Source organism: Brassica oleracea, chromosome C8, assembly GCF_000695525.1.
Source record: "Brassica oleracea var. oleracea cultivar TO1000 chromosome C8, BOL, whole genome shotgun sequence".
Taxonomy (NCBI): Eukaryota; Viridiplantae; Streptophyta; class Magnoliopsida; order Brassicales; family Brassicaceae; genus Brassica; species Brassica oleracea.
In genome coordinates, this window is record NC_027755.1 from 13,337,711 (window position 1) to 13,349,380 (window position 11,670).

The 11,670-nt window shown below is 37.7% G+C and overlaps 2 protein-coding genes and 1 long non-coding RNA gene across 3 annotated transcripts; all 3 read left to right on the plus strand.

Moving 5' to 3' along the window:
- The first annotated feature begins 345 nt into the window (after positions 1–345).
- LOC106308695 (F-box/LRR-repeat protein At3g58940-like) lies at positions 346–909 on the plus strand. Its single transcript, XM_013745826.1, has one exon. The coding sequence runs from the start codon at positions 346–348 to the stop codon at positions 907–909; it is 564 nt and encodes a 187-aa protein (XP_013601280.1).
- Positions 910–8,378: 7,469 nt separating this feature from the next.
- Positions 8,379–9,016, plus strand: LOC106309858. Its single transcript, XR_001263625.1, has 3 exons — positions 8,379–8,510; positions 8,578–8,665; positions 8,752–9,016. It is a non-coding gene; the product is annotated as an uncharacterized LOC106309858 (long non-coding RNA).
- Positions 9,017–9,424: 408 nt separating this feature from the next.
- Positions 9,425–10,303, plus strand: LOC106308696 (F-box/LRR-repeat protein At3g58930-like). Its single transcript, XM_013745827.1, has 3 exons — positions 9,425–9,655; positions 9,802–9,945; positions 10,034–10,303. The coding sequence occupies exons 1-3, from the start codon at positions 9,425–9,427 to the stop codon at positions 10,301–10,303; spliced, it is 645 nt and encodes a 214-aa protein (XP_013601281.1).
- Positions 10,304–11,670: the final 1,367 nt, after the last annotated feature.

Here is an 11,670-nt window from a genome sequence, read left to right on the forward strand (position 1 = left end):
ATTTTGATAAAATCGGGACTATATATATATATGCTCATATGATAACAAGATACACCGAGCTTTCTTCTAAATTAAGATTTGCTCCTTATTTATTTTGAGAGCAAGATCTTTTTTTTTGGTTTTCAATCACTGTTCCAACAGCTCTACTGTACATAGATCAGGGTTAATCTGAACAACCAGCTATTGGGCAACTAATCTAATGCAAAACGACGTTACTTTTATTTTCGGTTTTAGTATATGTAAATCATACAAAATTCGAAAGTAGAAAGCAAACCCTAAGATTTTCCCCCCGTCGCGGCAAACCCTAAGACTTGCTTTGATGCGTGGAAACTGATCACAGCGAAGATGGATCGGATTAGCGGTCTACCTAACGAAGTTCGTTGCCATATATTGTCCTTCCTTCCGACAAATCTTGCTGCTTTGACATCTGTTCTCTCAACGAGGTGGCGCAATCTTCTTGCGTTTGTCCCTAATCTTAACATCACTTCTCATAACAAGATCGTGCAATTAGATGGTTTTTCTTACTATGTATTATATTGTGATATATGCATAAGGGGAATATATGTGGGAACTATGCGGAGCTTCAGGGGTTTTATAGATAGGGTATTGGCATTGCAGGGTGATTCTTCCATTAAGAAAGTCTTCCTCAAGTGTATAAACCACATTCATCCAGATCATTTGGACCGTTGGATATGTAACGTGCTGCGTCGTGGTGTTTTAGACCTTGAAATTTTTATCGATGATGCAGATGGTGATGATGATTTTAATTATCTTCTGCCTCAAGAGATGTTCGTTAGTAGGACACTAGTCAAGTTGAAATTAGGCAACGTTGAATGGTGGCCTGGAGCTGAAGGAACTTTTTTACCAAAGCTTAAAACTCTAGTTGTTAACGTTTGGGGTTGTTCGTAAGAACAGAGAGGAAACAAAGTAAAGATTGAAGCTTTTCTTTCTATTTTATTTTGCTTAACCTCAACGTTACACATTGTTCTCTATTTATAGTCTGAGACATCTCTAGAAAACCCTAAGCTCCCGGTGCCACACATGTCGACACCTAAGAGGCCTATTCTTCTTCAGATAACGACGAGAGGACTGAGAAGCGATTGTGTGAGCTGGCTTCTTTGGTCGTACGGTTTGGGAGGTGCTTCTCCGTCCTTGTCGCAGCAGAGCTTTGGTCTCTAGCATTTAAAGCTGAAGACCGTTGAACATGACTGATATTGGGCTCAGGATTCGTGGGCTCTGATTGCTTAGGTTTGGGCCTCCACTCTTGGTTAGTTACTAACGAAACGGTGCCGGTTTTGATCTCTGTTTTGAGACCGATATTACCCCCTTGCAAACTTAGTGTAGGTGGAACATCTACACCAAGTTTGTATCGCAGACTGATAAAGGTGTTGATGGGGAGTGACTTGGTGAAGATGTCAGCAATTTGAAGATGAGAAGGGATGTGTCTGACAACCAACGCACCTAGAGCAACTCTTTCTCGAATGTAATGATGATCCAACTCGAAATGCTTCGTTTTCGAATGGAATGCAGGGTTTGCGCTTAACAAAACCGCTGAAAGGTTGTCACAGTAAAGCTCGGGAGTGTGAGGAAGTGGAACACCCAGTTGCCTCAAGGCTGAGCACATCCACGTGATTTCTGAAGCAGTTTCAGACATGGTTCTGTAATCTGCTTATGTGGAGCTTTTAGAAACTGTTGGGTGTTTCCTTGAGGACCAAGAGATGAGGTTTTGACCCAAGTAAGTACAGAGGCCTCCAGTGGATCTTCTGGTGACTTTACATCCTGCCCAGTCACTATCTGAGTAAGTTCTCAACACGCAAGCAGAGACATTGTTGAAATAAATTCCCATGGTTGATGTTCCCCTAATGTATCGCAGTATTCTTTTCAGATGATTGAAGTCTGTGACTGAAGGGGAGTGCATCTTCTGACATATATAGTTCCCAGCAAACTGAATATCAGGTCTTGTTAATGTCAGGTATTGTAACTTCCCGGCTAAGCTTCGGAAATAAGTTGGATTCGAGAATGGTGGAGAAGGTTTGTTTTCTGTGTTAAGTTGAACTGGTAGCGGAGTCGGCATTGGCGAACAGCTGTCCATTCTGGCTAGAACCAACAAGTCGTTTGCGTATTTTTATTGTGTTAAGAACAAGCCTCCATCATGAAAGTGAGTTTGAATACCCAAGAAGTAATGTAAGCGACCAAGATCTTTCATCCTGAACTGTTTATGAAGTTCTTGCAGTAGCTTGTCCATGACTGTCGACTTGTTACCAGTAATTGCCATGTCGTCAACATATAAATGGAGCATAATGACATCAGATCCTTTCATATAGATGAACAAAGATGGATCTGCAGTGCTGCATACAAATCCAAACTCCAACAAGAAGTTACTAAACTTGTCAAACCAAGCCCGAGGTGACTGTTTAAGTGCATAAAGGGACTTGTTGAGCTTGCAAACATGTGTTGGACTAGCTTTATCAATGAATCCCGCCGGTTGCAGCATGTAAACTGTTTCTTTCAAATCTCCATGTAAAAATGCGTTACTCACGTCCATTTGTTTGATCTCCCACTTCATTATTGTCGCAAGATGAAGGACTAACCGAACCGTAGGTGTCCTTACTACTGGACTGTAAGTCTCAAGGTAATCAATCCTTTCTTCTTGATGATTTCCTCTTGCAACCAATCTAGCTCTTCTCTTCTTCAAAACACCATTCTCATCCAAATTTGATTTATAAATCCATCCATTTCCAATAACCTTCATATCTGATGTATAAGGAACCAGCGTCCAAGTATTCGTTTCAATGCAGTTGTCGTATTCTTCTGTCATAGCTGCATTCCAATATTCATCTTTCAGAGCAGCCGTGACCGTCTTTGGTTCTGGATAGGCTACTCTATTGTTAAACAACACATATCTCTGATTTGGTTTTGTGATTCCTGATTTTCCTCTAGTAACCATTGGATGAGCATTTGAAACAGCAGGTACTGATGCTTGCAGCTGAATATTTGTTTCACTTGAAACTTCGTTTTGTGTACCTGCAGAGCCACTTTCTTCATGAGGTTGACGTGTGCTCGGTGAATCTGTGGTTGAAGGTTCTGATGCCGTGTTCTCTGCATTAGTAGGTTGAACCACAGGTGAGGGAGATTGAGAAATAGTAGGCATCGTTGGAGGAGGAACTGCTCTCGTTGAAATTGATGTATGTGTCTGTCGTCTCTTTGGCTCAGACACTTGCTTTGATGCTGGTTCAACTATGGTTGCAGGTGCCGGTTGTGTCTGTTGTATACTCTGGAACCAGACTTCATACATAGGAGTTTTTGAATGTTGGTGAATCTTCGCATAGGTGTCAGAGAAAGGATATGTGTGTTCATCAAACAGAACATGCCGGCTTATGTATACACGACCAGTAGTGGGAAAAAGACAGCAAAAACCTTTGTAATTCTCACTATATCCCAAGAACACACATTTCAACGACCGTGGATCAAATTTGTGTGCCGCATAGCCTCTTAAGGTGGGGTAGCAAGCACACTCAAAACTTCGCAACTCTGAGTACACTGGTACTTTGTTCAGTAGTTTCTCAAATAGGGACATCTTATTGTCCAGAGCAGACGATGGGAGAAGATTAATCAGATAACTAGCGGTAGAAAAAGCTTCAACCCAGAACTTTTGTGGCATCACACTGTGGAACATCATCGACAAACCAAGCTCCACGATGTGTCTGTGCTTCCTCTCTGCCATGCCGTTTTGTTGAGGTGTGCGTGGGCAAGAGATGAAGTGTCTGATTCCATGAGATTGCAGGTGTTGTTGCAGCAGATTACTTGTGAACCCACCACCCCCATCACTCTGAAACACACTGATCTTGCATCCAAATTGATTCTCAACTCGAGCTTGAAAGATTTTAAATATTGAGAAGAAATCAGACTTGTACTTCAAGGGATAGAACCATGAATATCTTGAGAAATTATCTATAAATATTGCATAGTATCTGAACCCTTGTACAGACTCGACAGGAGCTGAACCTCATAGATCACAATGAACCCTCTCTAGGAGTCTAGATGCAAGAAAAGTAGAAGAAAGAAAAGGAAGTCTACTGCTCTTGTCAAGTCTACATGACTCGCAGAACTTATTTGAGAAACTACTGATAGTTATAGCCTTCTGAGATGATAATTGCTGGAGAATCTGATAGTGAGCATGCCCAAGTCTTCTGTGCCACATCTCATCAGTTGCTGAGCTTGACCCTGAACCATAAAAGGCCTGAAACATCGAATTCCCCAGCTTGTACAGTCCACCATGATTACTTCCCAGAGTTAGCAACTTCCTTGTTGCCTTATCATTCACACGCACACCATCACAGTCAAACTCAAAGGAGCAAGGATAGTCTTTGGTAAGCTTAAAAACCGAAACAAGAGATTTAGCAATGTTTGGGCAAACCAAAATATCCTTGAGAGGTAACATACCTGAGGTAGATGGTAGGACTGTGCTACCGGTGTGAGTGATTGGCAAGAACTCTCCATTACCAACCAAAACCTGATCAGTTCCACTGTAAGGCTCAGACTGTTGTAGGTGATGTGGCGAGCTTGTGACGTGCGTTGTTGCCCCTGAGTCTGCATACCAGTCGTGGTTATGTTGATCAGTGATGCCTGTGATTCTCATGGCCGCAAGAGCAGCATGCAACTCCTCATGTTGATAGCTATTGTTGAATATGTGCCAACATTTGAGAGCAGGATGACCTCGTTTCCCACAAATCTGACACACAACTGAGCCCTGACCTCCATAAGACCCAGATGAACCAGGCGAGATCTGTTGATGGAATCCTCGACCTCGAGTGGAGTAGCTACCTCTGCCTCTACTATAGTTGTAACGATTGTTATTGTACCCTCTTCCTCTGTTGTTGTTTCTGTAATATCCTTGTTGAGGATATTCAAAGTTTTCTTGGTTTTTTGTGACATTGAAAGCGAGATGAGGTGAGACTGTGAGATCTGAGAAGTAGCTCTTGAGTCTATCTTCATAACTTGTCAGTTTGGGAATGACATCTTCGAATGTTGGACCTGGAACCGCATCAACGGAGCCTTTAATACTTGTCTTGATAGGTTCATATTCACGGCCCAGACCATGTAAAGCAGCAAAGATCTTCATTTTCTCTGTAACTGGACTTCCTATCGAGGCAAGTTGGTCACAGATTCCCTTTATCTCCTTCAGATACTCGCTCATGGGTTTATCCTTCATAATAAATGTCTGAATCTTTCTCTGTAGCTCAAACAGACGAGAGGAGGATACTCTGTTGAAGTGGTTGGCTAAGGTCATCCATACCTCAAGAGAAGTTCGACAAGATACAACAACGCTGAGAATATCTTCTGAGAACGACCCTAGGAGCCAAGATTTGACAACCTGATCTATTCTGTTCCACGCAGAATACTCAGGATGAGGTTGTACAACGACGTTGCCGTTGATTGAAGGTACGTTCATGGTCTGTGGCGGTTCTGGAATGGACCCAGTGACGAACCCCAAAAGCCCTTGACCAGATAGAAACGCTTCAAACTGAGACTTCCATAGGATGTAGTTTCTTTCGCTCAAGGTAACAGTAACGCAGTTTGAGATGTCTAGAGATGGCGCAACATAAGGTTCCAGTGCTTGTTCCAAAGCTCTGATACCATAAGAACAGAGAGGAAACAGAGTAATGATTGAAGCTTTTCTTTCTATTTTATTTTGCTTAACCTCAACGTTACACATTGTTCTCTATTTATAGTCTGAGAAATATCTAGAAAACCCTAAGCTCCCGATGCCACATGTCGACACCTGAGAAGCCTATTCTCCTTCAGATAACGATGAGAGGACTGAGAAGCGATTGTGTGAGCTGGCTTCTTTGGTCGTACGGTTTGGGACGTGCTTCTCCATCCTTGTCGCAGCAGAGCTTTTGTCTCTAGCGTTTAAAGCTGAAGACCGTTGAACGTGACTGATATTGGGCTCAGGATTCGTGGGCTTTGATTGCTTAGGTTTGGGCCTCCACTCTTGGTTAGTTACTGACGAAACAGTGCCGGTTTTGATCTCTGTTTTGAGACCGTTATTAGTTCGGATAAGCTTGAGAATATTCTTCCTGCTTTCCCTGTGCTTGAGGAATTATACATAGAAAGCATTACGTGGAAAGATTCGGGTGACTCAGTGTCAAGTGCAAGCCTCAAGAAGCTCACTATCCATGCCAATGGTCGTCAAAGCATGATAGCACATATTACAACCACTACAAGGAATATGAGTATTGGTATCAGTTCGCAGTAGCACGAATTCACCAACTGCTACCAAAAGTTCCAAAATCAGATCACAATTCTTCTGTAGCACTAAATTCACGCTAAGATAAAATTTCATTAAGCGGGAAGGCAAAAATCACTACTATAGCTGAAAACATTATTTTGGAGCCAACACTTAACCAAATTTTGGGGTTTTACTTTACTTCTTATGAACAAAAAAAACAATTCTCTTTTCATTATCGCTTCGATTAAAAAAAAAATAAAAAATCTTATCTCTCGTCGTCGTCTCTGTCCTTCTCGAGTCTCATCTATGCGTTTCCCCTTTGCTCGATCTCGAGCTCCGACCACCACTTTTTGGTCTCCACTCACCCGCAATCTAACACGGTGGCGCCTGAGTCCGTGACCAAACCACACCACGATAACATCTCCGTCTTGTTTCGTTCTCGTCGTCACCGGAATCATGCCTCACACCGGCAGAATCAAAGTGGAGAAGAGCAACAATGGCGTTTCGGCAAAAGGTTTGACTTTTAAAAACTTTCGAAAATCGATTCATGGTTCTTGTTGTCTCTGTGCATTTTCAATCATTATAGGAACACTTCACAATCGATTCTGCAACCAGATTACAACGTAAAGGTAGTTATTGTATGATCTTGGTACTAAATGGGTGTGATGCGGTTGGCTCGTCCATTTTATGATGTTGGAGATCCTTTTCCTATCTAGCACTGTCTCTCATGATGAAGTGCTGTAAGAAGACAGAGAGGTTTGCTGTGATTCAAAGGCTTTAACAGATTAGAGAAAAGTTCATGTTTGATTTTCTTGTTGACACGGTGAAAAAACAAGAGAATTTATATGGTTCATAATGATAATTAGAGTTTGTAATTATTATGTCTGAGTGTAAAATTAAAGTCTGAGTGTATTTTAATTTATATTTTAATTAGATAAAAAAGTTTTGTATTTTAATTTATATGTTTGATTAAATCAAAGGATAAAAATGATAATTATACTTTTAGATTAAGTTTAAGACTTGAAATTAAATAATGAAAAAAAAAAGTTATAAGATTTTTAATTATTGTTGGGTATATGATTAATTTGGGGTTTAAACCCTAACCCCTAAACATAAATTTTAAAATTTTAATATTTTCATAATATCATTTTAAAAATATAATCTCAAATTTAAATTATAAACCTCAAACACTAAATCTTAAATCTACACCCTAAATCTAATACCCTACACCCCAAACTTAAACCTTCCATCTAATATTTTCAACTTAAAATATAAATCTTAAACTTAAACTCAAATTAGATCATTTTAAAAATCTAATCTCAAATTTAAAATCTAAACCTCAAACACTAAATCTAAATCTATACTCTAAATCTAATACCCTAAACCTCAAATATAAATCCAACATACAAAGTCACTAACCTAATCTATTTCTATATTAATTCTTAAATTTCAAAGATCCTACTCTTATACTTATAACCATTACTTACAAAAGTTTATTTTAAAATTTCAAATCTTAACTTTTTATTTTATATATCTAAACTCTAAACCTTTCATACATCCCAAACATCAATAACAAAGTCATGGATCTAATCCCTAAATTACATATCTCATATTAAATTTTAAATACTACATACAAAGCTATGGATCTAATCTTTATAAATACTAGACTAGAACCTATACTTTATAAAAATTTTATATTTCTTAATTCTTTTTCGAATATTTATCCTAAATTTTAACTTAACCACAATTCTATTTCGAAAACTTCAAACCATATATTTTAAACTTAAGCACAACTATATCAACTAATAGTCAACAATTATAATATTAATTAACAGATTTTCAAAATTAAACTTTAAAGTATTAATTTTAAAATATTAATATTTTATCATCAATTTTTAAAAATTATAAACCAAAAGTCACCAAAATAGTGAAAAATGAAACAACAAAAGATAAAATCAAGAGGAAAAAAACTATTTAGTATCTATTAAATAAAAAAGTAAGTTATAGACCAATCCACTATCATCACGCGGATCACCCTCTGAACCGTAGGATGCAATTAAATCAATGGATGAGATTGTTTTATTTACTTTTTTTCTCTCTTTCTTTCGTATCTTCAGAGATCTCTTTCTCTCCATCCCATCGACAAATCACTCTTCCATTTTTTTTCCTTAATCATCTCACAACACAAACCGCTCTCTGTCTTATTCTCCTAACCTCAATGTCTCACTCTCCTAATCTCTCTCTCACACACGACGCATCTCACAAACAGAAGAAATAGGTTCCTAAGTTTTAGCTATTTTCATGTTTCTGGTCAAGATTATCATTTCAATTATGGTTTTTCACAGGAGGCGCTAAAGCAACGGCGGAGAAGCCACAGACTCGTCTCTGGTCAAGAAGATCTGCGTCGGCTTCACCTCTTCACCACCAACACAGGTCAACTCACTTCACCTTCCTCTTATCTGCTCTTTTCTTCTCGTCATCTTCTTTTAAATTTATAATTGATTTTGCTTTGTTTACAGATTTATTAAAGAGCAGGGAATGAGAAGCAGTGGTGTGACATAGCCAGCGTCTCCGGTCAAGCGTGGTGGTACAAGCCGGTGGTGGTCGTGCGGTGGAGATGCGAGAGCAATGTCGCGGTGTGGTGAGTGCGGCGGCGACTGAAGAAGTAAATTAGGTTTAGTTAGGGTTAATTAGTAAACCAATTTGTAATTGTAAACCATTTTGTAAGTGTATACCAATTTGTAATGGTAAACCATGTAAACCAAAATTCAATTTATAAAAGTACCAAATTTTTTTTTTGTCAATTAAACCGATTTAGTTATAAATTAATTTATAATTGAAGTTTCTTAAAAAGAAATAAAATGTAAATTCTGGATAATATATATATATATATAATTCAATGGCACTAAAAAGATGTTATTATAAAATATGTTATGTTACTTGGTTAACGCCATGTAAAACTTAATAATAGCAAAAACAAGATGTTATACAAGATGTTATAGAACAAATTTAATATAGCAGAGTTTAAAAGCTACAATATCTATATTTATTATAGCTCATGAAAAAACGCTATAATAGAGGGGAAATCTACCGTAACTGCGACAGACCTAGCGTTTGTAAAAACGTTACGAAAATCTTTTGGTAGCGTTTTCGGTTTGCTACCAATACTGATATTTCTTGTAGTGAACGAGCATGAGCATTTCTTTTGATACTCCAAGTCTGCTTTACCTTGAGTATTCTGATGAAGTTGCGAGATACTATCCGAAAGTTAACTTGCCAAATTTAGTTGAGGCAGTACTTGACCTTAATATACGTGATCTTGATTATATGAAGCTATACAGAGAGCGAAATGATGATGGGTTAAGGAACTATGTTGTTCTGAGATGTGGAAATTTGTGTAAGCTCATGACCCGCATAGGAAATGTGAAGACACTTACGTTTTCTTCTAAAACTCTCGAGATAATTAAGTTTCTATTTTGTTTTCTCTTGGAACATGAAATCATTATAAAGCCATGTTAGGTAAAGTAAAACTTTCTTAATCATGTTTTTTTTTTTTTTTCTTGTTACAGTTGTTTTCTATATGCTTCGAATCGATGCCAACGTTCAACAACCTCAAAATGTTACGAATTAGTGGGAGTGTCCACCCAGTGGGATGGCAAGCAATGCCGGTTCTCTTACAGAACTGTCCACATTTAGAAACTCTACAAATGGAGGTACCAACTTGTCAAAAAAGCATTACCATAGTCATAGATAGAGATCATTCTTCGGAGTCCCTTATTGTATCTTTTTTTTTTCTTTCAGTATCTCTGTGTTTGGGACTGCATTTCCCTGGAAGAGAAAGGTGGTTGGCTCATATCTTGTCCAGTGGAAAAGATAGTGGAAAAGATACTGATTGAAATGTTTAGAGGAACTAAGGGAGCGATTGGAACGGTAAAGCATTTGTTGGAGTCTTTGTCGTGTTTGAAGGAGATAACGTTATTTGCCGGAAGGGATTATCCTACAGATATCTTTGATCTTGTTGTGAAGATGGTGAATCTATGCAATGGGAGTTACCGAACCGAGCTGTGGTGAAAAATGCTTCCTGGTGTGTGATTCGCCTGATATATGAAGTAGACTCGTAGTTTGAAATAATTGGAAAAGTAGGATATCTGAAATACCGAACAGAATCCAAAAACGTTGTATCGAATCCATACGAACTGAAATATGTAGGATATCTGAAAATACACCTATCACAATTAAAATTTTAATTAAAGTATTTATTTTAAGATTTAATATCAAAAATATTCAGAATATCTAAAATACCTGGAACACATCCAAAATTATCCAAAATAGTGATAAGTAGATATTCAAAAGCACTATAAAAATATTCAAAACATTAGAAATTACCTGAATTCTGCATCTAAATATCCAAACTGAACCAAATTTATATTAATTTGAGGTATTGAACATGTATTATTATAATTTATATGCTATATATTATTTTTAATAATGGATTTTGAGAGTTCTAAGAGCACCATCATTGATGTATCAAATGGTCTTAAAGCCCCAAAAAAACATGTGAGAAAAAAAAGTTCATTTTCATATGAAAAACTGCCAACCAAAACTGAGATACCCATTCTCCCGCTGTCACACACTGACTAAAGCATTTATTTTTAAATGTTGGAATTTGATTACATAACTAAATTTTGTTGAGATATTAATTTTAGATTTATGAGAAATTGTCTTTGATCAACGATGCTAATGCTCTAAGCTATATTTGGATTTTTAACACTTTTATAATTTAAATGAGTATCCAATCTTAGAACGAATCTGCGCACAAAAATATGAATCAGACCCAAACTGTTATTTATAAATATCCAAATGGTATGAATAGACTCAAAACAAATCCCAATCGATCCTCGAGTGTCCACCCTCGTTGGATAATTCCAATTAACTTGAGTAGCAAATTAACTCATTAAAGTGAAGTTTGATGGGTTAAAGAAAAAAGAAAACATATCGAACTTAGGAATGTTTCCATATTATTATTAGGAAAAGATGTACCTTCGCCCTTAGGAAAAGATGTAGCTTCTTCCTATATAAAGAGTTCTCATGGAGAGATGTTCCATCAAGAGAAACACATTGAAGAGTTTAGTTTTGAGAGAGTTTCTAAATCTAATAAGAAGAGAAGTTCTTATAATCTTTGTGTTTGTGCAACTTTAATTGCTATCAGACCTCCAGGTTTCGAAGGTCGTTTACAAGAGGAGTTGTAACTTCGATCAAAACATGAGAGATGATTCTGAAGCACGTGATAAAGGTCTTGAGATGAAGAAGGACATACGATGTCCGATGCTAACATCAACCAACTACACCGTATGGTCGATGCGAATGAAAGTGATGCTTCATTTATACGAAGTTTGGGATACGATTGATCCAGGGAGTAACAATGCAAAGAAGAACAA

What these genes read in the sequence shown, in the direction of transcription:
- LOC106308695 (XM_013745826.1), top strand. Translation starts at nt 346, where the DNA reads ATGGATCGGATTAGCGGTCTACCTAACGAAGTTCGTTGCCATATATTG.
- LOC106308696 (XM_013745827.1), top strand. Translation starts at nt 9,425, where the DNA reads ATGAGCATTTCTTTTGATACTCCAAGTCTGCTTTACCTTGAGTATTCT. An exon ending in TCATGACCCGCATAGGAAAT is followed by an intron (nt 9,656 to 9,801) that starts GTGAAGACACTT and finishes TTCTTGTTACAG; the next exon opens with TTGTTTTCTATATGCTTCGA. An exon ending in TAGAAACTCTACAAATGGAG is followed by an intron (nt 9,946 to 10,033) that starts GTACCAACTTGT and finishes TTTTTCTTTCAG; the next exon opens with TATCTCTGTGTTTGGGACTG.